Source organism: Buteo buteo, chromosome 7 (assembly GCF_964188355.1).
Source record: "Buteo buteo chromosome 7, bButBut1.hap1.1, whole genome shotgun sequence".
NCBI lineage: Eukaryota > Metazoa > Chordata > Aves > Accipitriformes > Accipitridae > Buteo > Buteo buteo.
In genome coordinates, this window is record NC_134177.1 from 38,551,533 (window position 1) to 38,578,956 (window position 27,424).

General features: G+C 41.8%; 1 protein-coding gene across 4 annotated transcripts; it reads left to right on the plus strand.

Moving 5' to 3' along the window:
- The first annotated feature begins 917 nt into the window (after positions 1–917).
- Positions 918–27,424, plus strand: UBE2G1 (ubiquitin conjugating enzyme E2 G1). Of its 4 annotated transcripts, none has more exons than XM_075032487.1 (7): positions 918–1,189; positions 3,964–4,191; positions 16,357–16,459; positions 19,606–19,703; positions 20,788–20,966; positions 24,731–24,854; positions 27,018–27,424. In XM_075032487.1, the coding sequence occupies exons 2-6, from the start codon at positions 4,164–4,166 to the stop codon at positions 24,815–24,817; spliced, it is 495 nt and encodes a 164-aa protein (XP_074888588.1). In that variant the 5' UTR covers positions 918–1,189; positions 3,964–4,163; the 3' UTR covers positions 24,818–24,854; positions 27,018–27,424. The 4 variants fall into 4 exon arrangements, 3 of the variants coding, with proteins under 3 accessions (XP_074888588.1, XP_074888586.1, XP_074888585.1); XR_012651054.1 differs by lacking the exons at positions 918–1,189; positions 3,964–4,191 and adding exons at positions 11,299–11,504; positions 26,860–26,896; XM_075032485.1 differs by lacking the exon at positions 3,964–4,191 and having other exon boundaries at positions 919–1,189.

Consider the following 27,424-nt stretch of genomic DNA (forward strand, 5'->3'; position numbering starts at 1 on the left):
TTTACTTAGTTCTTTGGGATAAACTATCTTAATTTTTAGCTCTATCTCTCAGCAGTGCCTGTCCTCAGACTTGCAGTCATCTTCCGAAAGCTCCTTTTCTGAAGGCTTTTGCTGGAGAACCAAAATCAAGCCTTCAGGGATAAACTAACATGGGAGAGACCCTTTACCTTACAAGCATGACAAGAGTTTTGACTTAGGCCTTTTATACTTCTTTCTCTTTCCTGGACACATCTTCAGTGCAGCAGCACACTCCTCCTCACACAAGCATCCCCATCACACCCACAGACAAAAATCTACATTTTGCAGCAATCCTGCATGAGCAACTTTCATCCAGCAGCTGCTAACTCTTTTTAGCCTGTTCTGTTTAGCTGCTCTTTTTAGCCCCTCCTCAAAAACTCATGTATTTTACTGGGTTGGGGAGATGGCAGCAGTCTGAGGGCAAGCAGGGCTTTGAGGAGAGACAAAATGCCCAGCTAGCTTTTGTTACTTTTCTGCCCTGTGTCTAATAGCCTTGTGCAGTGTGGTAACTGAGGGAAGACGTGCCTCTCACAGGTAGCAGCCAGCTGTCCCTCAGGAGAAGTCCCTCTGCCCTCAGAGGTGCCAAGCAGAGGCAGCCAGGACAGCAGCCGACAGCACGACGAGCGTGCTGTGGAGGGGCGGCGCGCTACGCCCCTCCTGAGGGGAGCCCTCCTCAGCAATAGATCTCTCCCTCCCTGCAGGTAAGGGCTTTGAAAGAGAGGGGTGGGAAGGGACCTTCTCAACATGGCGGCCGAAGGACGGCTCGCCCCGCCTCCCCGCCCTACATTCCCTCTCAAGATGGCGGCGCGGAAGGGCCGGCGGCCGGACCGGAGTGCGCCTGCGCGCCGCTGCCCGGAGTGCAGTGAAATTCCTGGCGGGCGGGGGGAGGAGGAGGTGGTGGCGGTGGTGAGGAGGAGGAGGAGGAGGGCGGCACGGAGCCACGGCCGCGCTCCCCTGCCAGGGACCCTGTGTGCTGTGGCGGCGGCCGGCGCGGAGCCAGACCCCCGGGGGGCGCGGTGCGGGCGGGCTGAGGGCCACTCGCCGCCGCCTCAGGCTCTCGCAGCACCAGGAGCCGCGCCGTCCCCGCCGCCGCTGGGACTCCCTCCCCGGGCAGAGAGGGGGAGAATGACGGAGCTCCAGTCCGCCTTGCTACTGCGGAGACAACTAGCAGGTAGCCGGGCTGGCGGCCGGCGGAGGAGGAGGGAGGCGATCCGCTGCGGGGAGGGGGGGAAGCGGCAGGGAGGGGAGTGGAGGCCGGCCTCTCAGGGGCCGGGGGCCGGGGCCTGCGGTGGGGGAAGGGGCGCCGGCTCGGGGGAGGGGGCGGGCGGCCGGCGGGGTGGGGAGGTGTGTGTGAGGGGGAAGGGGAGATTACGGCCCCCCCCTCGCCGCTCTCCTGCCCAGCCGGGAGCTGAGGGAACTAGGCCGAGGGGGGGAGGGGGAGCCTGCCTGGCGATCGCTGCCAGGGGAGCCGGGGGGAGGGGTGCGGAGGGCCGTCATGGCGGGGGGGAGCGTTTCCTTCGCTGCCCCCGTCCCGTCAGGGAAGTGGGGGTTGGCAACGGCCCTGCTCGCCGGTGTCGTGTCCTTCTCCCCCCCCCCCCCCCCCCCGCCCCGTGCCTGGCAGCCTCCCCGATCTCTCTTGCGGCCCTGTCTTCCCGGGGCCCGGCGGGGTGGGGGGCGGGAGAAGGGAGCCCGAGCTTTCCTCCCCGCAGCGTGGGGGGATGTGTGCGGGGAAGTCTCCGTGGTGTGAGGGGATGTTTGTCAGGCCCCGACAAGAAGCGGAGGAGGGAGAGTTCTCCCCCCTGGAAACGGTACTTCAGGCCCGGGGTGAATCGCCCCACTACGCACACCTTCCTGTGGGGACCTGAGGTGCCCCCGTCCCGCCTCCCCTCGCCGGCTCCCACCCTCACCTCCCGTGCCCTGCGCCGGGGAGGGCGGGTCGGGAGGGGGAGGCCACTTCCCCCTTTGTTGTCAGGAGAAGAGCCGGGGGCTCTGCAGGCTTTGACGGGGGGGGGGGGGGGGGGCGGGAAGAGGACCGGGCAGCACCGGGATCCGGACCGGGGGGGGAGCGGGGCTGCCCGCCGCGTGCTGCGAGGGGGGAGCCGGCGGGGAGGGGCGAGGGGGTCCGCCGGGGGCGAGAGGGCGGGCCGGGTGCGGGGAAGGAGGAGTTGGGAGCCTGGGCTCGGCGACAGGAAGGGCCGGAGCGCCGGGCCCCGGGCCCGCCGGCGAGGCGGGAGCGCGGCGGAGGGGAGCGGGTGGCAGCTTGGCTCCGCGACGCGAGTCGTTGCCGTCTCCGGGCGCCCGCCCCCTCCCTTTGTCCCCGGGCGGGCGGGCGGCCGTGCGCGCTGGCCCTGCCTGGCCCACCGCCGCCGAGGGGACCTGGCTCGGCTCGGCTCGGCCCGGCCCGGCGGCGCGCATGCGCGGGGCCGCCCGGGCGGCGGGGCGCACAATGCAGCTCCATGTGTCGCTCGCTGCCAGATTTAAAGAGAAACGAGCCGGCAGCCGGGTGCGGCGAGGAGCCTACCGCCGCTCCCTCCCCCACTCGCACATGTTCCCCCGCATCCTCTGCCGTCTGGGTTTCTGCGGCTGGGCTAAAGTAAACCCCTCGAGAAAGCGCACAGGTCTGCCCGGCACCTTGGGCGAATCTGATTGCCTTTTTCGTCCCGTACCTAAAAATTGCCTCGTACCCAGATAAGGAAACGTGTGCTAGGTGCACCTAAACTCGGGTAAATGCAGCGCTGGGTGAAGTTTGCCGAGTAGCCCCACAAGGGGATGGGGTCAGTGGGTGGCACTGGCATTCTTGGAGGAGGATTTTAGCCTGAGACTTCAGTAATGTCTTCGAAAGCATGAGGGTGGAAAACAACATTGTTAGCAATAAGGAGGTGAAGTTGCATAACCAGGTATAGCAAGCTAGATGATGTGTGTTTTGCATCTCTGGCACTATCTTCAGGTTTTAGTTGACGATAAGTTTGAGAAACTTCAGGGTAGTTAACTATTAGCACAGGATTTTTTACCTCTTCAAGGTGACATCCTTTAAAAAAAATATAATCTCACACATACTGCGGCTGTGCTCCTGAACATAAGCGTGCACCTCTTAATGCCTTAATGCATTAAGTTGTTACTGACATTCAGTGAGGTACCTGTGTGTTCGGATATGCTAATAACACTAGGTATAGGCTTAGTACAGGAGCTCCAGAATGGATTTGATGTGAAGCTTCTCTTTCCTATAAATGATCCCTCTAGGGAAGCCATAGTGTAGAATAGTTGTGCTCGAACTTGGTAAAAATGAGCATTTGGTAACCTAATATAGTTCTTTGGCTGTCTGGAATTTCTCTTAACCAACTAATTGTGCTCTGTGAAAGAAAGTTTGACATTTAGCTGAAGCCTCTTGATAACAAGTATTAGCTGTCAGCTTCTGTTGTGTAGTTTTGTTTTTTCTTGTCTTGTGAGGTCTTAAGACCTTCTGTAAGCACAGGCTGGTTGGATATGTAAGTAGACTTGTAAACTGTTAGGTTTGGGGATTGACTTCTGTTTACCTTTCTGCTCGCTCTTTTCTGAAGGCTTCATGTATAATGGTAAAAATTGGTAAGCTTTTCCAGTTGCCCCTATTACTGGTACCGATTCAACTGTATTGACTGAAGTACTGCAACCATTTGCATGTAACCTGCAATTCTTTTGTGGGTTTTTTGTGTGTTTTAAGTAATATTAGTGCCTTTGGTATCCTTTTATGTGTATTAAAAAAAAATAAATTGAAACAGTATTAAAAGTGATTATGGGTGTGTATACTTAAGTGTGTGGTGGGTACTGAAGAAGAGTCTTGAACTCTTCAAAAGTCCTATCTGGAGTAAGTGACCTGAGAAAGAAAATAGTTTCTTCTATATGTGATAACCTAAGCAACATCTGAACTGAGCTGAAACTAGACTCTGACATTGCTTTTTCTGATGGCAGGCTACTTGAAGTCGCAATGCAGAGACTGAGCCTCATGATGTCTCATCTTCCTTACCTACTGCTGACTGTCTTCTTCCAAGTCTCAGCTGCTCCAGTGTATCCCTTTGTTTACACCCACACTACTTACTCTACCTCAGAATAAAAATCAGCATTGTGGTATTCTTTCCCCTGGTGGGCTGATACTTCAGTCCTTCTGCTACATGCAGCTTTTGTGTTGTATCAAGTGTGGTGAGTCTTTGGGTTGTACCTAGTGGTTGGGTTTTGGAGGACAGCAAACAGACAGTGGGTATGAGTTATGTGATCTAAACTAGTTTAAATTGCTGTAGATCACTTATTCATCAAATTAGCATTATTCAAGCACAAGAGATCTGAAGTCGGAGCTGTTAGACTTGGAGCAAGACATCCAGAAGCAGAGGGATGTTGAAGGGGGAATCTGAAACCCATATAATGGTGGAGCAGTTGAGGAGTACAAAAATTCTTTAATGGGTGAGACCCTGGATAGCTCTTTGCAATGGCAAGAGGAAAAAAACAATGACAGGAGGAGAAAGGAATGTAGAACAGTAGCTCTTGGAACAGTTACCTATTTTGTCTCCTTTATGCTTTGGTTCTTAATAAAGGCATTATGGGGAAAATAGGTGCCTCTGGCATGTAGCACTTTAATGAGTTGTTTTAATTCTCGAAGACTTTGTTAAAGTGAAGGTCAACTGGTAAGTCTTCTTGGTTGTCATTGAGACTTAAAACCAAGGGACTTATCAAAACACAGAACAAAACTTGACAACATAGTTCCAGGTTGCTCCAATAAGTGTATGAAGACAGACTTCTATTTTTTCTGGAGCAACCTGGCTTGTATTGTAACTTGGAACAGGTAACTAGTACCACAGCACCATGTATACAACGTGCTTGTCAACTTAAGTGGCATGTTCTGGATGTTGATAATGCTCTAAGAGAAGGGATATTCAATGACAGTCACAAAATACAACTTCTAGTTAGTTGTGGGGTGGTTTTTGTTTTGGTGTTTGGTGTCCCCCCCCCCCCCCCCCCCCCCAAATACTAAGTAGCTTCACGGTGCTAATGAAATATTGAGCTATATCACCAAGGAATTAGTATAGTTGCTGTTTTTATATTGACATGTGTTTACCCCCATTTAGGCACAAGAACAGTTCAAATCAAGATAGAACTTTGGGTAGTTTTTATTTGTTTTCTTAAGTGTTTAAAGGAAGTGGTGAGTGGGGATCTCTGACTACTAAAGCCAGTTAGAGTGCTAGTCTAACTAGCTAGGACTGAAGGGAGGTTCTTCTCTATGGATATCTGTGAAGCTAAATGGCTCTGCCTTCTCAAATCAGCTTAATTGTAAGCTCTAGCAACATCGGGAAATATCTTAATATTCAATAAACATATTTGTCATATTTGTTCTTACAGATGTGGTGGTGATTTTTTTTAAGGAGAAAGGTACTTTATTGTGGATTGGTAATGATGTGAAATAGAAGCCACGATTTGTCTGTTTCTTCTTATGGGTAAGGTGCAGGAAAAACTAAAAGAATATAGTGCCTCTGAACTTCCCAAAAAAGTCAACAGCAAGTATGTAGATTAGTATAGCACTAGATTAGCAGAGTTCAACTCCCAAGGGAGGTGGGGGGAAGGATAAACTGTATTCTCTGTACAGCCCCAAAACTTTATGCTCTTTAAAAAGAGGCAGGAGACAACTGAGAGTGTAAAACTTCCTTTCCAGTCTCCAGAGCTGTCAAGCCCAAGGGTTTTGCAGACTGAAGCATTTCTCTGAATGCTTTTATTTCATCTTTCTGCCAGATCCTTGCTGACACAGAGACTTGTTAGAGTAGGCAGACTTGTCTAGTTCGACCAGCAAAATCATGTAGGGAGGATGCAGTTAAGTTGGTAGTGCACAGCGGAACCAGAAGTGCGAGTCCTCTAACATAAACATGGATCACTGAGAACAAGGGAATAACCATGTGTTGGCCGAAGTTGTATAGTGTTGTAAATATTCCCCAACTTACGATAGAGGAAAACCCACGTTAATGTTTTTCTCAAATATGAGAAACATGGCATTATTTCAGCTTTAAGTGTATACAGCTCCCACTTCAAAGCAAAAATGTCTAATTAAAAATCAAACAAGTTGGAAAACTGTATTAAATACTTAATGTGACGGTTCAGTTTTTACTTCCTTGTGTGGAAAAATCTTGCAGTGTAATGTTGAGCTAGTTGAATTTCTGGCAATTACATAGGATTTACTTTTAAAATATTTGAGTAGTGAATTCTGAGGGAATTACGGAATTAGGATCACTTTATAGATCGAAACTGAGTTGGCATACCTCTTGAGTGACTGGTGATATAAGAAGCCTTTGTTTATGGTTGAGTACTGGCTTATAGTAGGTTTGTCTACAAGATAATAATTTGAGTGGCACTGATCTGAAGTATTAAGTTGATACTAGTCTGCCTACTAGCTTCCTTGGAGAGGTCTGTTTGTATGGTCAGTAATATTCTGCATTATCCTGAATAGTTAAGACTCCAAGGTCCTGCACATGTCAAACTTAACTTCAATATCACTTAAAATGCTATACCCCCCCATGTTTGTTGTTTTTTTTTAAAGGACTCTTTCATATTTTTGGATAACCGTCAATCTTCATTGATGCTTTTTGAGATGCTTAGTTACAGCATGTGTGTACTGCTCATCTTAACACTCTTGAAGTGTAGAGCCCCATTATAGCAGATAAGAGAATCCTGTTTCTTGTGAGTATGTGTTGACAGAATCATCAAAGCTACCTTGCTCATGCTGACTTTATAGATAATATCATTGCTAAAACACATGCCTTGTTATAGTGACTAGAGTCTGAGCAGTTCAAGCAGCCCAAATTTCTGTTGCACTGCAAATAACAATGGATGTAACTTGTGGCAAACTTTACTAGCTGCACATGTTAGTTCTTCCAATGTTCCTCTTGCAGAAATAAGCTGAAATCTGCTTCTTCGAAGAAAGACTATTTGTGACAGCAATCACAAGAGCAAAAATTCAGGGATGCTGGCAGTTTTCGAAAGTGAGGTTTAGTTAAACCTCAGAATGGAGGGGCTTGATGACTTAACCAGTTGCTTGAACAGGATGAAGCAATAATAACCTGCTTCATAAGCTTATTCCTTGATGGGGTAGCTATAGTCACAGCCAGTTGGCTTTGGCTAGGTCAGCTTACTAATCTTTCAGGGAAAGAACCAAGCTTCCCATAAATTATGAGTTCTTTCCTTCTCTGCTCCCCCTGAAGAAGGCATTGTAAGTTACACCAAAGTATGGACATATCTGGATCTGACAGTAAAGTGATTTCTTTCTGTTCTGTTAGAGAATAGTGGAATGGGAGAATGCTCCTTATTTCACAGGATCTCCAGCAGCAACCTTAGTACCTATTGAGAAAATACTTTCATTAGAAGAATTTCTGCTTTATTGGCAAGATCTTTATTTAGAGATGTTAAATCACCCAAATCCTGCTAAAATGTCTTGCCTTGTGTGATTGATAGTGATTCCAACTTTAGTATTAAAGAATTACCTGCTGCAGAACTGTAAACTGTAAGGATTTGTTGATTTGCTATAAATTATTTTGGTTTTGTTTTGTTTGAGAAGCTGATCTGCGATAAATCAAGTAGAGTGAATAGCCTTCAAGTAAAACCGCATGTTGTAATTATAACTGATTCTGCCTTGACTCTTCTGTATCTCTTTGTGATTTTTTTTTTTTTTAAATACAAGAAATACTTGGAACGGAACATGCATATTCAACTAAGATAGCATTACTTGGTCCCTTCTGTGGTTGGTACAAGTTGTAGTTTAGTTCCCCCAAAGTGCTATTCTAAACAGTTTGGCAATAAGTGAACTATGTAGGTAGAACTTGTTTGCCTCAAATAGGCATTCTGCTAAATTTTCTTCCTCTGATGTGTTTAATGCAGCCTTTGTTTTGATCTAAAATACAGCATTTTGCTTCCAGTGTAGAGATTGGGTCCTAATGAAGTGGAACTGAAAGGTGGCTGCTGTTCTGAAAGTATGAACTGACTGAATACTAAAACGAGTGTGCAAAGTTAGGTGCCTGGAGAAAGAAGAGCAGGTGGCTTGGGTGAGGAAGAGGGCATGTGACTCTTGAAACTCGCGCTGTCTGCTTTTTGTCCCAACATATGGGAACAGAATCTGGGTAACACTTCACATGCAGGCCTGTGCTATCACCATGCTGCACCTGCTCTGTGCTTCAGTTTTCAGTGGTATGTGGATATGTGTCAGTAGACTGGTCTTGGCAAGATCTTTCACTTAAGGAATCTAGTAGGTCTGAGCTTTAGGCCACCCTGCAAGTGTAAATGTTCATATTTGCTTCTCCTTCCTACTCTCAGGTCCAAGGCATATCAGCTGGAACAGAGATCAGATATCCAGACCTTGTAAGAACGCTAAGTATAGCAATCTAATTGAAATAGGATTCCATAAAAATAACTGCTCTCCTGGGCATGAATGTTAGCAGTGCTTGTACAGGTTTAGAATAATAGTAAAGACTTTTTGATGCAAACCCTTTGTAAAGGCTTTCACATACAGTCTTTCTGTATGTGAATTGTTAGTTAAGGGAAACCTATTTCCATGCAGTCATCACAATACCTAGTAGGTCAAGCTGGCTGTTTTCTTAGCTGGCTTGCACTTGGTGCTGATCTGAAAGATGGTGCTGTCAGGAATCACTTAGAGAAATGTCTTAAAACAATTCTGAATAACAATGTAGCTCAAATTAGGATATGCAAACCTGTTATTCATATTCTAAGCAAGAGAGAAAACAAGCTGGAAAAGTGTCCTTGACTTGCACAACAACTTACACATATGATGAGGAAAGCTTCTGATGAACTCTTCAGATGTTAATATCTCCCTATGGCATAGTCTTGTGATGCAGACTTTCTAGTGGGTTTCCTAGAATCGTTTTGTGTTCTTGTATGTAAACCACACGTATCCTAGAACTCTTAGTTCTGTTCAACAGTGCTGTTTCATGACTGATGTGTATATGACTGCTCAGAAGATACTTGGATGGAATTTTTTTGTAGCTTTAGTCTGTTGGTAATTTGCAAACAGCTGTTATGAAGTTAACTAACTTCTGCTGTCCTTACTAAACTCAACTACATTAATACAACTGGCACCTAGGATGACACTTGTCTTGCCAAATTCTAGCAGTTTTATGCAGTAGACATCTGAAGCTCTGTAGGCGGCTTTGTAGGTGAGAGAAATAAGTACATGTAGAGTGTGATTCATCTGACCTGGTTTTGACATCTGCTTTGGGATGAGATGATCATGGAGTCTCAGGAACTACTTATCCTGATAAAATCTCTATTGAATGCTGCTGAGGGTGACTGTCTCAAATACAGGCAGATGCACATACCCACCTAATCTTGTCTGACTCCCAAGAGTGGAAACGTGCATTAGACACTGAGGACAAAATGAAGGTGGCATTTCTGTTATACTGAGTGGGATAGATAAATGTGGCCCTGTGCTGCAGTTGACTCTATGGGCAAACCACTGAATGTTTCCTGGTGAGATACTTGCTTTCTTTCAGATGTGGACTTCAGAATCAGGGTTCTTCCAATCCTTTTTAACTATCCTTGTTTTCCTTGTTCTTACCTTCCTCATACCACTTCCCCCCAAAGTTCAGACCTTACTGGGATTTTTTTTTTTTAACAAACCTGTTCAGCCTCCATTTTAACCTGGGTGATGTAGCAGTGCTAGATTCTGGTGTGATGGGATACACAGCATGCTTTAAGCAGTCTAGCCAGAGAGGGCTCTTCAGGAAACAGTTTATCTCAATTTCTACCAAAATTATATGACTGATATTAATTTGAGCATATGTTCTAAACTTACTGCTGATAATCTTAATTCTGGAAGTGTAAGTATTTCAAAACTTTAAACAATACTGTGGAATTCAAAGCTTTTCATCAGTATGTGTTGTATTTCCAGTGTTTTGTGGGAGCTGATTTGGACAGGAAGGTAACTGGAACACCGCCTTCATATTGAGAGAAAAGACTTACGGCTTTAGCAGGCACACTATGCTCCACAGTTACTTAAGTTGCTGAGTTCAGACACTTGCTTAATGGCAAACACATTGTGAGGAGGGGGAAAGAGACCTTCCATCTGTGGATGGTAAGCATGGGATGTTGGAAGAGGACTGGTTTGAGTGTGTGTACACAGAAGGCCTCTATGTATGAAGAGTGCTGCAGGAAAAAAAAGTCTCAAAACAGGTCATCCCTCTTCTTGCCTGTCTTTATGACTCGGGTGAAATGGTGCATGGGAACAGATCTTGGGCTAGGTAAACTGGGTTGCCAGGTCAGATCAGTAGCTGTATATCTCTGGTCTAAGAGACCGTGAGACTGTGTGAGAGCTGGCTTTGAGACCTTTAAGTTGAGCTCAAGTGTAAAGGAGCATTGACAATGTCTATCGGTGGCCACCTCCATGGACTTAAGGGTCTATGGGGAACTCCTTAAGAACCAAAACAGTACCAAAGACCTGCAAGCTTCTGATTAGTGTGTTAAGAGTCGATTTTCAACTACATAGCTAACCTGAATGTTCAATTGTCTGTCTTCAGGTATGCCACAACTCATGTGAACATGGAGCTACAGCACATACGCAATCAAGAAACTATTCTTAGCTTATGTCTAGAATAATGTGACATCTTACTAGTAAAAGAATTCTAGTCTCTATCTAGTCAAGTTTCTCTGGTACTATAACCTTAATCCCCAGACCTGTAGTGGCAGTTGGAGGAGCTTCTGCCTCTTCACTTTGGGCTAGTGCTGCTGTTGTCTTGTTTGCAGAGCTGAGCTGTGGCTCTGGCTAGGAAGTTGATTGGGAGTAAAAACAAAAATCAAACAAGAAACCCCCCAGCCTTGTCCTCCATCCTTCCAAAACCTGCTTCACTGAGCAAATCCTTGGAAGGCTCTCCACGTATAGCTGAGGAGATGGCAAACAAAGCATGTTGATGCAGCAGTGCATGAAGCTGTGTAGCACTGCACTGAGATGATTTCTGTGACCAACTTGCCTGTTAATGCTAACTATACAACCGTCCCTACAAATTCTCTGAACTGAGAGAACTAGATTTGTAGAAGTCTGTAATGTTGCCCTTTTCAATAGGGGGTGACACATGGAGCACTGGAAACTAGTTATTTGCCAGGCTAAAGTTAAGAGTCAAATCTAAAGCTGCTACTGAACTGGTTGGTAGAATCTCTTCTTGATGGGTTTGTCTTTACTGCTTCAGTCTCAATCCAGAATAATTACAATGTCCTTCTGAGACTAAAACTGTTCTGTCTTAATTGCTATCTTATTTGTTACTGCCAAAGTGGCTACCAGGAGTGTGTGCATATCTCGTGCTGTGTTTTGTCTGAACTTTTTGGATGAGCTTGTGGAGCAAGACAGAACATGATGAAAGTAGATAATATGGAGAGCTCTGGAGTACATCTGTGTGAGGAGATCGTGTTACTTTATCATTATCTCAGCCCTAATCTTCTAGAATCAGAGACTTACAGCTGGGTATGCAGGCAGAAAGGTAAGTGTTGGAAATCACAGCTGACCTCAGTTAAGTAATATAACTACATGGAAGTCATAGCTTGGGGTATGGAGAAGAAGAGTAGAACAATGGTTTTTGGTCTGTACAGTTGTTAGAAGATCCTGGACTAATGCTGAGACTCACAAAAGGCAACCAAGAAAAAACAAGCCTAATGTATAGCAAGTGTAAAGCTCTAATACAGTCTGCTTGTTCTGAGAACTGTGTGTAAGTCAGCTAGATGATTTCTCCAGAAGCCTTAGCTAGGACTTGGGCTGTCCAGTCTCTGTTTTTTGTGCAGGGCTCAATCCACTGGCTGCACAAAACTCAACCACTGTGTAACTTACTAAAGAGGCTGCTATTAAAAATAATGTAGAAGCTTATATTTTTGAAAGCTTTGTACTGTAATGTAGCTTAAAATACTCTGAAGTGTTCATATGCAGTGGCTGGCTGGGTGAAACATCAAACTGAAAAGTTTAGATGCCGTACATAGCTGCTCCATGTAGCCATGGGGTTTTTCTGCTTAGTCATTTTTGTTGACGCTGTTTTGCTTTTGGATTGGTGAAAGTCTCTTGGCTTATATAAAGGCAGTTTTAGTGAGTGAGGGAACATCAGTAGCTTGGTGTAAACTAAACACAGAAACTGGAAGCACAGCTTATGGTACTGTGTTGGCTCAAGTTTAAGGCAATGGTAACTTAGTTCTGCTTTAGTAAGAGCTAAAATGCTAAAGCAGCACTGTGTTTTGTTGGCAGATGATGTGGGACAGTAGGCATTGAACATTAAAGTCTGTTCTGGACTTAACTCTGTTGGATTATGGGCCTTTAGTCTTCTTCACCTCCCAGATCAGGTATTGGTTCAGGACTGGGATTAGAGACACTGAATGTCTAATTTATAAGCAGCCACAGGATTCTGTTCCCAGTATGTTGCTGCTTGGCAGCTGTCCAGGTTTGTGCTGCTTTGGCTGTTGGCTGCTGCTTGAGCTGTGAAGGTCTCTACCTGAAACTGCTTCTAGACGGAATGTAAGATATTTTTTTTTTTGTCTGGGAAGAAAAATTTCTATTATATTAAACTATCAGAAATGTAGAAGTTATTGGCAGAAATACTAAACCATAGAGTGTAATATATAGTAGTAGCAAGTAAATTGCACTTATTTAGGCAAGGAGGTGATGGAAATGTGTTAATGTACTCATTTATGTTTAAAAAGTACATCATATCTTTAGCTAAACAAGAATTCTCAAAGAAAAACTAAGCGTTGAAAAAACAATGTAAAGGGATCCTGTTCTTTATAGGTGTCTGACTTCTCTGCTTTTCTAGGATTTGTAGGCTAGCTTTTCAACAGGGCTTTGTAGAGGACCTGCACCAAGAGCTTGTTTCCCCTCTCCCTGCCTGGAGGAGGGAATTGAATCCTTTGCTTTATGAAGCATATTCATCATCCATGTGTTCATCTAGGAAAACTGTTCAGGCTGCAAGTAGTTAACTACTGTAGATGGTAGGAAATGACAGACGCAGAGAACAGGTGTCTCATTTTCTTGAGCTCAGTGTCAGTGTCACCAGAGGCTCTGGTTGGTGGGCAGCAGTCCCTCTGCCTAGCAGCAGACTTCTGTGACTGTGAGCACACTGTGTGTGCTCCTTTCTTGCCATGATGGCATCACTTCTCATTTGGGATTTTGGTGCATGGATTTCACTACTGTGTGAGTCTCAACTCATGAAGAGATAGGTAAGAGATAGGTGGTACTACTAGTTAACTTTTCTGATATGCAGCATTGGCTATATCCAGGGGAAAAAAACAAAACCAAACAAACCGTAGGCTTCAGTGTTTGCAAGTTTTAATGAGTAGCAGCTCTTAGCTATCCATGGTAAGGAAGCCAAGGGTGATGTTTTTCATGTCCCAGTTTGAAACTTGCCTGAGATTTCCTTTTTTGTCTGCCAACCAGCCATTAGTTGATGTTCAGTTTAGCATAAGTAATCTGGATGGAAAAGCTCATTTTAACTTGCCTATGGTAATTCTACATACCTCTAGTGGAGAAGGGGCCTGAGCTTATATCCATTGTTTTACCTCAAGTTAAAGTATTTATGCAAGCAGTAGGTATTTGAACTATGCTTCAGTATTGCTACTGTGGAAGGAAAATGAGAAGCTTGTGCAAGCAGAGACTGATGCCACCTCCTGTAAAAGAAGTAATATCATAATTTGCTTTATAGGCAACATCCACTAAGCAAATCTCCATAACTGCTGTAACTGAAGATTTTTGTCAATGGCTGTCCCTTTCATACAGTTTACAGATTTTCTGCATTACAAGAGTTGGCATCCAGCAGTCTTATTCCTTCTCACAAGACGTCTTGCAATATAGTGCTGCAAAGTCTTAGGTATGAGTCAGAGTGTAGGAGCTGGCTTTCATTCGGAACAAGTACATGAACAATGTTTCAAAGGACTTAAGGATAAAAAAAATTATTTGGAGGCCAAGACAGATGTAAAAAGAAATTGAAATAGCACGAATCAAGAAATAAGAGAGAAAATGTGTATGTTGGACTCGAAAATAGTGTGGCATATTTAAATAAGGGAGAAGCATGCTGAATTTTCCAGAGTCTTAATTTCTGGCAGGCTTGTTTACTGTCTTATCAATAAGAAGTGATAACTATCAAACAATAAGGAAGCTAAATGTGAGCAGCTTCAGTTAGAGCAGCTTATACAGAACTTGGCATAAACCCTCTTCTCCCTGTGGAAATGCAAAAATTTGTGTTTTTTCAGGCCTAAATTCAAGTTTAGAAGTCTTAAGGTGAGATACTCTAATATTTTCACTTTCTGTTGACTTCTGTAGTTGTTATGCTGGATATTCTGTATTACAATATTAATATAATATTTGAAAGGATGACTTAATTGTCCTGAACAGAGGTGGGTTTTTTGCACAAGCAATAGACAATTTTTTTTAATATAAAATCCTGCATGGAGAAAGCAGGTTATATTCAACTACTAATGTGGTGGAACTTCTAATATCTGATGCTGGAGGAATGTCTGTAGTAGGGAGGTAGTGGTGAAGTCCTTAATTCATGTGAGATACTTACCTACTCTCTCTGCCCTTTTCACCTAAAATTAAATACAGCTGTTACTCAAGCTCATGCAGCTGTTTCCACAGTTTCATAGATGCCAGAGGGTGAAAATTGGTCTGCTTAGTGGAGGTGTGGCCATGCTATGGTTTTTGGGTTTGAAGTTTGCATCTTGGTTAAAGAGCCTGTGATACTACCATTTGTTTCAGGCGTCATCTTGAGAAAACATGATTTGGTTCAATACCTAAGTCTTTGTCCTGCAACTTGGAAAGTGAATGGTTGACCTCCTCGGTTGACTAAACCCTTGCTGAGTAGCTGCTAAGAAAAGCCCTTCCAATATGTTTTTTGGGATTTTAGCATTGAGTCATCTATGTGGATAAATTTGCTTCTGAATTACCAATGACCAAACAAAGTTGGTATTCCTGCTATCTACCTCTTCAGGACCTTGGGCCTTCATGTGAGCTGAGCATTCTCTTGTCCCTGTGTGGACATAGACTCTTCTGTGACTTGATTCTTCTTGCGCTTTTTTTAACAATGCTTAAATAGTGAAGAACTTAACTGGCAAACAGTGACTGCAAGCTTATGGGCAAGTCAGTTTGGACTTAATGGTAGCCTTTTCTCCATAAAGGTATAAGGTTCTCACTTGAAGCTCCTCTGTATGTATCTGAGGGGATTATAAGGACCTCTGAACTTAAGTCTGTAATGCCTAGAAATCAACACAAAATAGAGCTATTGGGTTTATAAAGAGGGAATATGTAGACTAACTACTGTGGAATATAATAATGAGGGGCTGTATAATATCAGACAGGAGTTAAAGTAAATGCAGTAGTAATTGTAAAACAAAACAAAAAATCCCTAATTTAACCTGGAAATTACTGACGAGTTGGAGGAATAACTTCTCCCCTATGTACTGTTGGAAACGCTGGATCAAGAATTTAAATTTGGCATTAATATGGCATTTAAATTTAGTTTTTGACCCAAAGCTGTAGGTTAAGAGACATTCTCTCCCTCCCCCAGCTGAATTTTAGGCAGAACTCATTTGAGGTGTTTATTTCCAAATCTTAGACTTTTTCCTGGAGCAGGGTGAAAACAAACTCAGTAGACTCTACATCTATGTTTGATTTTTGCACAGCTATTTCCAGATGAGCCTTCTATCTGGCAGTAAGCATATGAAGAAGCCTATAAACTTAGAATCCTGTCTTATCACTAGTGGATAAAACTGTGAAACAAAAGAAAAAATAAACACCCCATAACCCAAACATCGTAACAGCTTATCTTCTATGCTGTCTTCTAGCAGTTCAGATAAATCACTGTCTCCAGAATGCACTGGGCACAGGTCTCAAATACTTTCAGATTCTGAAAGAAATAATTTAAGGGAAGTAGGATGTTAGTTTTAAATAAAAACATAGTGTGACTTTGTTCTTCTGTTTAATATTTTCTAGAGTTAAAGATAGACTTCAGTTTAATCTGGCTCCTCAGGGTTCTTATTAAGCAGTATGGCTTTTTTTTTATTAGTAGAAGATCTGTTTTCTGACTTGCACACAGACCATGTCCCACAGTTCTGAGTTTTGGCCCTTCTGCTCATGATGTACTTAGATAGTTTTAGAGTCAGACTATGGGTCTCAGCTCTGGCAGCATGCTGTTGTGTGTGGTAGGGAGTTGAGGATAATCACCCAGGCCATAAATCTTATCAGTAGTCGCCAAATCACTGGAAGTCATGGGGTTTTTTGGTCACGTATAGAGGCATGAGCAAAAACAGCAAATGCATATCATAGACACCTAAAGTCACTCTTAAATTCTTTTTCCTACACAGAGCTCAACAAAAATCCAGTGGAAGGCTTTTCAGCGGGCTTAATAGATGACAATGATCTTTATCGATGGGAAGTCCTTATTATTGGTCCTCCAGATACACTATAGTAAGTACTGATACTTATACAGAAACTTAAGTGAACTTGGATGTACTAGTTCCAGTTTGGTCTAAGTGAGTAGAAGTTAACCTAAATCTTCATACTAAGTTAGGTAATGCTGTTCTGTTGTTAGTAAAACACCTGTAAATAGTTGAATTTGCTATATAGAAGTTCTAAACTGTTTTGCTCTCCTGGGAAAATGCAACACTGATTCCTTTGTACTTGTGTAGAAGTGAGGAAGAATAAGCTATACTTAAAGAAAGCTTCTGTTTTCTTTCTCATTTAGGTAAGGCAAGTATAACCCACTATTTGCTGTTATTGCTGTGAGGCTCTAGCTGATAGTACAGCTTTAAACCATTACAACTTCATGCTGGTGATTTGTAGGAAAATATTCAAGAGGGATGTAGTTGAGGAAACTGCAGCAGACCATAGAATTAGCCTCAAGTCTTGCCAGTTTGAGGTGGGAGAACTTGCTAGTGTGACCTAGAGTACTTTGGGGTTGATCAAATCTGAATTGATGGCAAAGCTTGCACAGTGGGCTTCATTCAAAAAGCTTATATCTTTATCCTAAGGACTGGGTTCTTTAATCGACATTTGAACACAAAACTATGCAGTTCATACAGTAACTTCTTTTCCTGGACTTTAAGTTAGCTGTGTTTTTGCACTGCTATATACATGAATATACCTATATATGCACTCTGGCAGATGCAGTGTGGTTGATTTGTTGTGTGGTTTTGGGGTTTTTTTTGTTTGGTGGGGTTTTGGGGGTTTTTCTTGTTTTTTGTTGGTGTTTTGTCTTTTTTTTTAAAAAGAGCTCTGGCAAATCGAGAGAACAATTTTTCTTTCTCATAGAGATTATATATGGTAATCTACTGTAGCTCCTGGGAAAAGGTTCTATGCTCAGAAGAAGTCAGTTTAAAGTGTAGCTCTTGAAGATGAACTCTGTTCTCCTTCATTAAGCTGTTCCAGTGGTAAATTACTGATACAAAAAGCCTAGTGACATTTACTTGAGGTCAGTTTTAGTTCCAACATGAAGTTGCTGTATACCTCTGTCTGCAGACTTCTGAATAAGTACTTAAGCACAGTAATTGAATTGCTTTGCTTCTCCTCAAGCTCACTACATTGTGATTCTCAAGTCTTGCATGAGATGAATTCTCCAACTTCTGTTGACCTCTTCTGAACAGTCTTCTAGTGGCTCTAGTGGCCATTTTATAAATACTGTCAGTAAAGAAATATTGCTTTTAATTGAACCTCTTCTCACATGTTAAAAATTGCAATAGCATTTTTTCCCCACTTCAGTAAGGTGCTGAGCTTGTTTTGAGGCTTTTAGGCAAGAAGCTCTCTTCTGTTCCAGTCCCTACTTGCTGCTTTTCAAGGTAGTATTATACCAAATCCTTCTTCCCTGGTCCATTTTTATGAGGACAGTAGAACATAATAGTTTACCTTAACCGGGCGGTTCAGAATTTTCAAACTTTAGTGTCATTCCTGGTCTCACTTTATTCTGAGTTTACCTAAAAAGACTTTAGACTCAGTACATGACTCTACTGACAGAGACCCCTTTATCAGGAATATTGCAAAAAATGGTACTGGCCTCCCTTAATTGACAGCTGTACTTTATTAACTGGTTTCTAATGTGTATCCAGTTAAACAGCTGCATTTATATGTAGATGATGAGGAGCAACCAGGGATGCCATACAGCCTAGTAACTTTAGGATCTGTTCCTTCAAAAAGGGAAAGAAGAACTTTTTCTCTTTGCAAGAAAGGACTTAAGCGGTTTGGGGCTATCAGCAACTGTAACCTAACTCTTCTTTGTCTTGACTAGTATGGATGTTAAAATAGCCAGTGTTTCTAGATTTCTTACCCTTCCCAGGATCAAGGACTCTTTGGAAACTGCCTTTTCTAAATCTTCTGGAAAAGGAATGCTGTGGGTTCAGATCCCCTCAGCTGCTTTATTTTAAGAGCCAAGTCACTTGGTTCTAGTGCTTTTTGGGGTTGGGGGTGGGTTTTTGTTTTTTTTTTTTTTTTTTGAGACACTTGCTAGAATTGCACATCTTTTGGTTCGTGGGGGTAAAACTTGTTATTTTCTCAGAAGCCTGTGGGCTTTGGATACTGACTCCTACTCATTTACAAGTACAGGGAAAAAAAATGGCACGAATAGGTTTTTCTACACCAATTCTTTTGTCTGCGTGGCTACTGAGAAGTAGCTTGTCATTGCACACCTTGTGCCACCTTCTTTGGAGGTTATGTTCCAGTTTTTGTATTCTGTGCCTTTGCAATTTCAAATTTTGTTACAAACTTCAGTTATGAGAAATGATGTGGCAGGGCAAATGTTACAGTACTTAAATTAGTGAGGGATTCCATCTGTAAGGCTTTCCATTTAATATAGGCCTTCCCATATTTCAAAAGGGACTATTCCTGGGTATTGAAACCTAGCTATTTAAAAAAAGAAAAAAACAACACACTGTTACCTTAGTTAAATATGGGCATGTAACTCCACATAAAAACTGGATGTCTCTTGTTTATTATTGTTTTCCAGTTTAGTGGGTAACTGTAATGCAGAACACCTCACTGTCATGTCTGAGTCACTTTAGCTTAGCCTTGAAAAGGTAGTATTGGAAGTCTTTTTACAAAGTACTGCTGTAGACACAACTATACAGCTTTCAGTAACTTTTCACTGAGGCTTACTGCTGCAGGCTGATACCAAGAAATTAGGACTGATGTGCCTGAAGGAAGAAAATAAACAGGTATCTGCTGGGCTGTACCTGAGAAGGGGAGTTACTGGCAATACTTTTTTTTTTCTGTTAATAAATGTACTGGGAGGAAGAATGCAAGTTGTAATTCCAGATGGTGAATTTCTTGGCAGTTTTTTGATTTTTTTTTTTCTTTTCTTTTCCCTTTTTGTGTGTGTTTTCCCTTCTGGAACATCATCCTAATTCTGAAAAAGATACAGTGTTGGGGAACTGGCAGTATCTTGTGAAAGGATCTTCTCAATCTAGAAACTCTTTGCATTGCATATGCAAATGTTGGTACTGTTAATTACCAACATGATGTTAAGCTGTGTGAGGGGTAAACTTAGAGCTTTTGATACATCAGTAAGTTCCAATCTTCAGTTTAAGCTTACAAGAAACTCTACTAAGATATTTTTGATTCCCCAGTGAAGGTGGTGTTTTCAAGGCTCATCTTACTTTTCCAAAAGACTATCCACTGAGGCCGCCAAAAATGAAATTCATCACAGAAATCTGGCATCCAAATGGTAAGAAATGTCAAAGTTTCAATTTCTTTTCACAATTAAGAACTAAAATGCGGTGAGGACAAATGGATACACTTCTGTTCATGTTAGAAATATGAAACTCTGCGTTTACTTTGCCATCTTCACTTCATAAAACTCTTCATGGCAGAGGTTTTAATAGTGCTGCTTTGAAAGACTGCTCCTAAAGTATATTCAGAAGCTACTGAAAGTAGCTTCTTGAATTCTTGGTAACTGTTCAGGGATTTCTTTTATTTATTTATTTTTCCTAAGTGCAAAATTCTGGTTTGAGGAGAAACTTGACTTCTATAGCTGCCTTTTATCATACCTTCAAATATTTCATCTTAGTGTTACTAACTCAGCAGTTCAGTATAGAAGGCCCAAGGTTGTCCTCCTCTGGTGAAGCATGAAAGGAGGCATCTTTTAGTCCCTCCAAAGAAGTCTCCTCATAATGTTTGATTTACTTATGGACTGCTGGACATAGATGGGAAGGTAAAATAAAATGGAAGAGCGTTTTTACCGGGAAGGAGGAATGCTCTTCAGTCTCTAAAGTAATTATTGAAGTTGTAGATGTTGAAAGCTGGGAGGAGACAAGCACAGTGCTCCCATCATAAGGGACGGAAGGAATATTTTGATGCTGTGTCAGTTTTAGCTCCAGAAATATCAGAGTACTTGTCAAGCAGTTTCTAATTCCAGCAACTTAAATCATGTTCCAGTATATTGCAGTAATATTCGGCTGATTCTGTTGCTGTGGAAAAAATGTCGCTCTGTAGTTTGCTGAACTTAACAGAAAAAGCTTTAGGGGAAGCCTATCTAAATAGTCTTGAAAGTTGCAGCATTATGTTAGAAATAAGTTCTTCCTCCCCATGTGCCCTCTCTGCCAGAAGTCCAGGCATAGTAACAGGCTTCCACCAAGCTCTGTTCATTACAGATTGAGTTCTGTAATAGTTAATTACTTTTTTTTTTTATAAAGTGTCTTCGCTAACATGTTTTCTGACTAGCTGGAGTGAAGATTAACAGTTCTATAACTATCCTGAAGAAATGCCAGTATGTTGTTCATTACTGAAATATGCCTTGTTCTATTTTGTAGTTGACAAGAATGGCGATGTCTGCATTTCAATTCTTCATGAGCCTGGAGAAGACAAATATGGCTATGAAAAACCTGAGGAACGCTGGCTTCCCATTCACACAGTGGAAACTATAATGATTAGTGTTATTTCTATGCTGGCGGATCCCAATGGTGATTCTCCTGCTAATGTTGATGCAGCGGTAAGATTTTTCTTGGGTCTGCCAGTTGTCTTCAGTGTAGAAACCTAAACTTGCAATGGAGTTTTGCTTCTAGTTTGACAAACAGTACAGGAACTTTTGGAAGAACCTTTTATATCACAGGCGAAGGCTACCTTGTTGTTGGGAAAAGCAGTGATGTTGTGAAACAGAATTACTTGTTAGCCCTGGGAAATTTCTTATAGATTGCAAAGGAAAGATGTTGTCAAATTTCATACGTAGGGGTTTAATTTCTCCTATGCAATCATGCATTTATTTATAGTAAATAACTTGTGCACAGAGATATTTAATGGATAAACTTCAGCTCCTTTAGTCTTAAAAAAATTCAAGGAAGCTGACTGTAAAATCCTGTGTGGCTATATTCATGTAGTGGTTACAACTGCCATTAAGTTTAGCTGCAGAAGTTAACATTCTGGAACGTTTTTGTTTCCTAGTATGTTATTACTGTAACGCAGCAAAATTTTTGTTCTGGAAATTATATAACCTGTTAACAGATTTATTGATTTGAATGGAAGGAGAAAATGTGGCGGGGTCCCTCAGTATAATTACGTTGTGACTTTTTGCATCCACCTCTCTACAGCAGTCTTCCTGGATCATGGATTAAAGCAGTAGGTTTGACTCCGTAGGTCTGTGCTTTCAGAGTGTACTTGAAAGCTTCACTGGGCATCTGGCCTTCAACTCTGGAGGAAGTGTTGTCCCAGACTAGAATGACTGGCTAAGGAGTGAGGAAGAATGGCCTGTTTTATAGTTGAAGATGAGGGTGAATGTGCAGTAAGGATTCTGTCATAAGTGAGATGCAAGTGTTTCATGCAGCGTAGTGTTTATGAAGCATGGCCTATTCTGCCTGAGTGTATAAACACAGCTATCAGCTCTCTAGAAGAGTTGCATTTATAGCAGAATTGCAATTAGACTAATAACTGTTGGTGGTGGGGAGAGAAAAAATTCTTAGTTCTGGGGGGCAGTAGGGGAACAGACTTCAGGCCCCATTCATCTGAGGTATGCTAACATGCTTTCCTTTGAATTAGTCTTGAATTGTGGTTCAGCAGTGACTAATACATGCTGTTCTTTCACAAAAGAGAAGTTCTAGGTCTTTTAATTGGGGGAGTGAGGAGAAGGGAGATAGTAATCAGAAGATGCAGAGTTTTCTTTGGAGGAATGTTAACCTGCTCTGTCAAGCTAGCTATACCTTCCCGAAGTGGGTGGGAGTTCAGTTTCCTGAAGCCTTTCATCTGCTACGCTGTTAGTATTTCCAAAGGTGGTTGAGCTCTGTGGAAAAATCATCATGGGAATAGTCTCATATGGAACAAACTTAAGGGAAGGAAAACCAGAAACAAACGCAAAAGTTGTAGTGAAGGATTTCCTCATTTAACGTTCTTTTGAGTGTTGGACCTCCCCTTCTTGTGTCATGTTACTGGTGGAAACAAATACCCAGGACAACATATGGATGTTTTCTGCTGGCAAACCTGAGAGCACTGGAAGGAGCAAGTTATTAATGAAATGCTAAAAGTACAATTAGAATTCCTCGGTTTACAAACTCATGTATGTTGAATATAGCTGGCCTAACACTTCTAGCTATGCTTGTCACCTTTCTAGCATCACAAGCTTTTTAATCTTTATGTATTGTGCCCCATTCTCTGCCTGCTACTTCAGGAGTGATTTTTTTTTTTTTCCTTGGAAAGATATGTTGGATAGAAAACTATGAATTTATTTACCTAAACCTTAGCGTAAAGGTTGAAAATGTGTTAAGGAAACACAGCATTTTCTAGCACAGCTTGCAAGAATAAAAACTTAAATCCAAATCTGACTGTGAAGACAGTACAGAGGCATCACTTTGGATGCTAGGAACTATTTTTCTGACTGTGGTATTAGATGTTCAAACTAACTTTTAAACTTAATGTGCTGCTTGAGCAGCTTAGCATCTTCTGCTGGACTGTAGATTGCATACTCTTCATCTTAACCAGAACATACTCATTAGGGTAATGAAGAATCAGCAGCTCATGTGCTTTATTCTGAGCTGCTATCAAGATGTCTTGTATTTGGTTTACTGAGTACAAGTTCACTGCAGCAGCAGTGTTTGGCAGTTACTAAAAGATACTTTGTCTGCTGTCATTAATTTCTAGTTTTAAGAGAATAAGGTGTTATAGGTAGGTCCCAGAATTATAGGAACAGGGGGTATACCTGCTTCCTGGAAAAATGAACCATGCATGTTGCAGTATTGTCTCTTGGAATGGGAGAAAAATGAAGGACAGGAGCCTGAATAGATATTGAGAAGCAAATAGAACAGTTAATGACCTAATATAAGGTTTTTTGAGAGATTGCTGTCAAATTGGAAACTTTGCTTGCTATTCAATTCTGAACACTTGCTTCATAGAACTATAAATATAAAAGGCAGAAAAAACCCCTAAGAATCTGCAGCTAGGAGGGCACAAATTTAATGCTTTTCTTGGCCTTAAGCCACCTTGTGTAAATTGTCCTATGTCCCAATCCAAGGAACCAAATGCTTGCTGTATTAATTGCTGAAAAAGAACAAATTAATTAATAGCCTTATTTGTGCTTTCACTGGAAACATAAGACACGCTGGGCTTTCCAACGTGCTGTCTGGCTAGGTCAGCTTAGAGGTGGTGAATGTTAGGATATGCCAGTTATCCTAATTTTCTCTCACTCAAATGTGCTACAACCTTCATTCCAAGTAGGGGGTGAAGAGGTGTTACATGCTAGGTTGCTTCAGGTAAAACTGGTGTGTGGGTGGTTTTTTTTTAAATCCCTTCCCTCACCCCTGCAGTAAGAATATATTGCTTATATCAAAAACTAAGAACTGTAGAACTTAATGAAATGAGGGGGTTTTCATATTTTCTGACCACTTCTTGCCTAACTGTAAGGCAGTACCCAACATGTCAACCGTCGTCACATTGTATGATGCTCCTATGCTTTCATCTGAGCTCATCATAAGGCTGGCACAAAAAAACTTTAAACTGGCTGCACTTTTTCCTGTGGGTTTTTGTGATACCATGGTGTGCACATCTCCAGGTTCAGACTTACCTCTTGCCTATCTTCCTGTTCATCTTTATCTTTGTTCTTCATCTATGCAGTTCTGAAATCAGATACCTGTCACAGAGACCATCCCCATAGGTGTGCTGAGTATTCTGTTAAGGTCTTTCTCATGGAGCCAATATCTTGTAGCCATATCTAACTAGGAGGTGTTTTCTTTCTAAGGACACTGCTGTGCTTCTTCTGAATACTGTGACTTCTGTATTTCTATCCTGGAGTGTCCTGGCTAGATTAAGATGGAGTTGAAACTGTCCTAAAAATCCAAGAATAACTACTAGCTCCACAGCAGCTGTGTACCTTTTTTCATCACTGCAGTTTAAAGACATTTTCTCTAACCTGTAACAATAGCTTGTGGTCTACAGCTTGAGTTTGCTGCTCATTTGCAGGCTGAAGTAAATAGATTTCAGCCTAGAAATTGTGAAATATTGGTAGCCATCAGGTTAGTCTTGGATAATGCCTAAAACCCAAGGGGGAAAGACTGTGTCCTCACTGTCTTGTTTGTGAGCAGCTTGTGTAGAAACCCAGAGCAAGCTTTCAAAAGTCCTGAATGTCACAGGTTTTCAGTGACTAGCTCAATGACTGTAAGCAAATTTAGGTGTTGACTAGATGGCTAATGTCTGAAAATGTAAACACCAAGAGTCTTCCTAGAACTTGTACATTGTTATAGGACTGACATCTGAAAGCTGTCTATTCAATTACAGAAAGAATGGAGAGAAGACAGAAATGGAGAATTTAAAAGAAAAGTTGCCCGCTGTGTAAGAAAAAGCCAAGAAACTGCTTTTGAGTGACACTTATTCAGCAGCTAGTAGCTTCACTTTTTTCAGGGTAAGTATCCTTCTAAAGACAAGTCAGTTACCCGAGTTGAGGATTTCCTGCTTAAGTGTTGCTGAACTTTTTTTTTTTTCCTCTTCAAAAGCAAAAAAAACCCAAACCTTTCTTCTCAGCTGCATGGTCTCAGTGGAGTTCTTTGGCTGTATGTGATACTGAAGACTAAAAGAATTTTCAAGTGCAGTAACAGCCCCTTCTGCCAAGATTGTTTTGCTTCTCTAGTACTCTTGCATTTGTGCTGTTCAGAAATTGAAGTTCTCTTTATCAGTATTCATCCTGCTTTATTAATAGTGCTTAGGAGTTACTAGAGCTGTAATAGAAGGGAATAATCATTCTTTCCTGTTCATTATTGTGAAGAATACTTGTTTGAGTCTTAAAAGCATCCTGTCTTGCTATCTCAAGTTCATATATATATATATATACACACATATATACATATATATATGGAGTTTATCTTGCAGATGTTGGTGGCATGTTGCATGTAGGTTTTAAGACTTTAGTGAGGTTGTTAGGAACCATTTGGAAAGGATTGCTTCAGGTATCTATGGAAATTGTAATAGAAAGTCTACTAGTTTATCAGAAAGGATCAAGTTGAGATATTACCCATCAATAATATCAAGAAAGGTGGTGTTCTCTTCAGCAGCCCAAAAACTTTTTTACTCAGGAATAGCTTCAGAAAAACAGCTATATTCTGCTTGAAAACCGAACTGTAGCATATCTGAGAGCCTGGACAAGTTTTAACCTGAGAGTAGCTGATGTGATGCATGCACTTCATGCCACCCTGTTAAAAACGAGCTTCTGACTCAAGATACTTACTCTAATTTGAACAATCTCATCCTAGTTTTAATGGGACTTCTTTTTTTAATTACAATAAGCTCTTGCAGAAAGCTCTGTATTAAAACATGGCCCTTAAATACCTGGCCTTTGGTCACTTTAATCTTGGTATGCCAATGAAAAACTTCCTCAACTAGCTAATAATTTCCCACTCTTGCTTTTCAAAGCAGAACAGACCTTTGTGTTGAAGCTGTCTTTTCTTAATGGTTGGTTTGGCAAATAAACTACTCTGAACCATTTGGCTGGGGAAGCTCCAAACCATATGTACTAGTTAGCTTCACCATACAAAACCTGGGGGGGAGAAATACAGCACTGTATGTAGTTTAAAGGGGTTGTACTGTCTGAACAAATAGAACGGCTTACTAAATGTTCCTGCTGGTTAGTTTTGCTTCACCAAGGTTGTACAGGAGATAATTCCTTTCTTATAATTTGTAAGAATTGTGGGGGTTGGGGGTGGGGGAAGGCTCCATCTTGTGACAAATTAGTACTGCAGTATCTCTTCTCTGCAGAAATGCTTTGATTGAATGGAATTTCTCCAGTATAGAGAAAGCATGAAAAATGCTTAATATTGATCAAAAGACTAAGCAAAGGAACTGAATGTCTTGTACAACTGCCTGTAACTAGAGCATAAGAATTGTTAATGCAGCTGACAGTTTTTTCTCCCTAAGAGAAAGGGAGTAACTGTGAGTAACACTCCAGAGTGTCCTTAACTAACCTCAGCTCTGTTGCCATGTTAAACTTGGCCATAGTGAAACAATGCTCATGACAGATATTTAAGTAATTGGCTGTGTTGCTTTTTTGGAAGGCGAAAGCTTTTCTAAGTCCTGGTGACTCCTAAGTGAGTGATGGGCAATGAACTGGATGAGAAGGGGCCATATAGCTGGTTTCAAACAAGCACAGTTTGACTTGGTAGCTGTCGTGTTATTGCTTAATGAAGCACTGTTATGCCATTTTGTACTGCACTTTGCTGTTGAAGCAGCGTCCATCCCTCACAGTAAGTGATGCACAGAAGTTTCAATGCTAAATCTACAAGTGTTTAGCCCTATGTGTGAATAATCAAACATTTACACACTGTGCACTTGACAAGCAACACAAGTAACAGGATCCTGAAAGTCTGATAGTTGAGCTTGGATACACAGAATGCTGAACTAACTCAAGTCTTTCTCAGGTGATGGTTTTGGATTTATGCATCTTCTGTTTTAGAGGTATGTAAAGTTCTTGAACAAGTAGTGATTATCTTCCTTGAGCTTGAAATACTATTTAACATCTTTAAAATAACTGAGGATGACAAGGGGTTTTATTTTAATGCCTGTGATTTCTTTGTAGGTCTCCAATTGAGAAACATGGCACTGTTTTTTTCCTGCACTCTACCCACCTATTGCTGGACTTCTGTTGTTACAAGTTGGCAAACACTGGCTGGAACTGGGCTGCAATAAAACATGCCAGTTATCAATGCTGACAAGAGCCTAACAAGTGCCAACACAAGATGATTACGCATTTTGAAATCTAATGAACTGCTTTAACCTTCAGGAAGAATTGTAAAGATGTGTACATAGCACAACATGATCCGGATAATATATATACTGTTCATGTACATCCACAAATACACATTGTACCAAATAATGCTGTCTGTAGTTAGGAATAGAATCGTGTAAATTCTAAAGATTTTAGCAGGTTTTTCTCTCCCTATTCATTGTTTCCTATCAGTTTGAAAAAAAAACAAAAAAACAAAA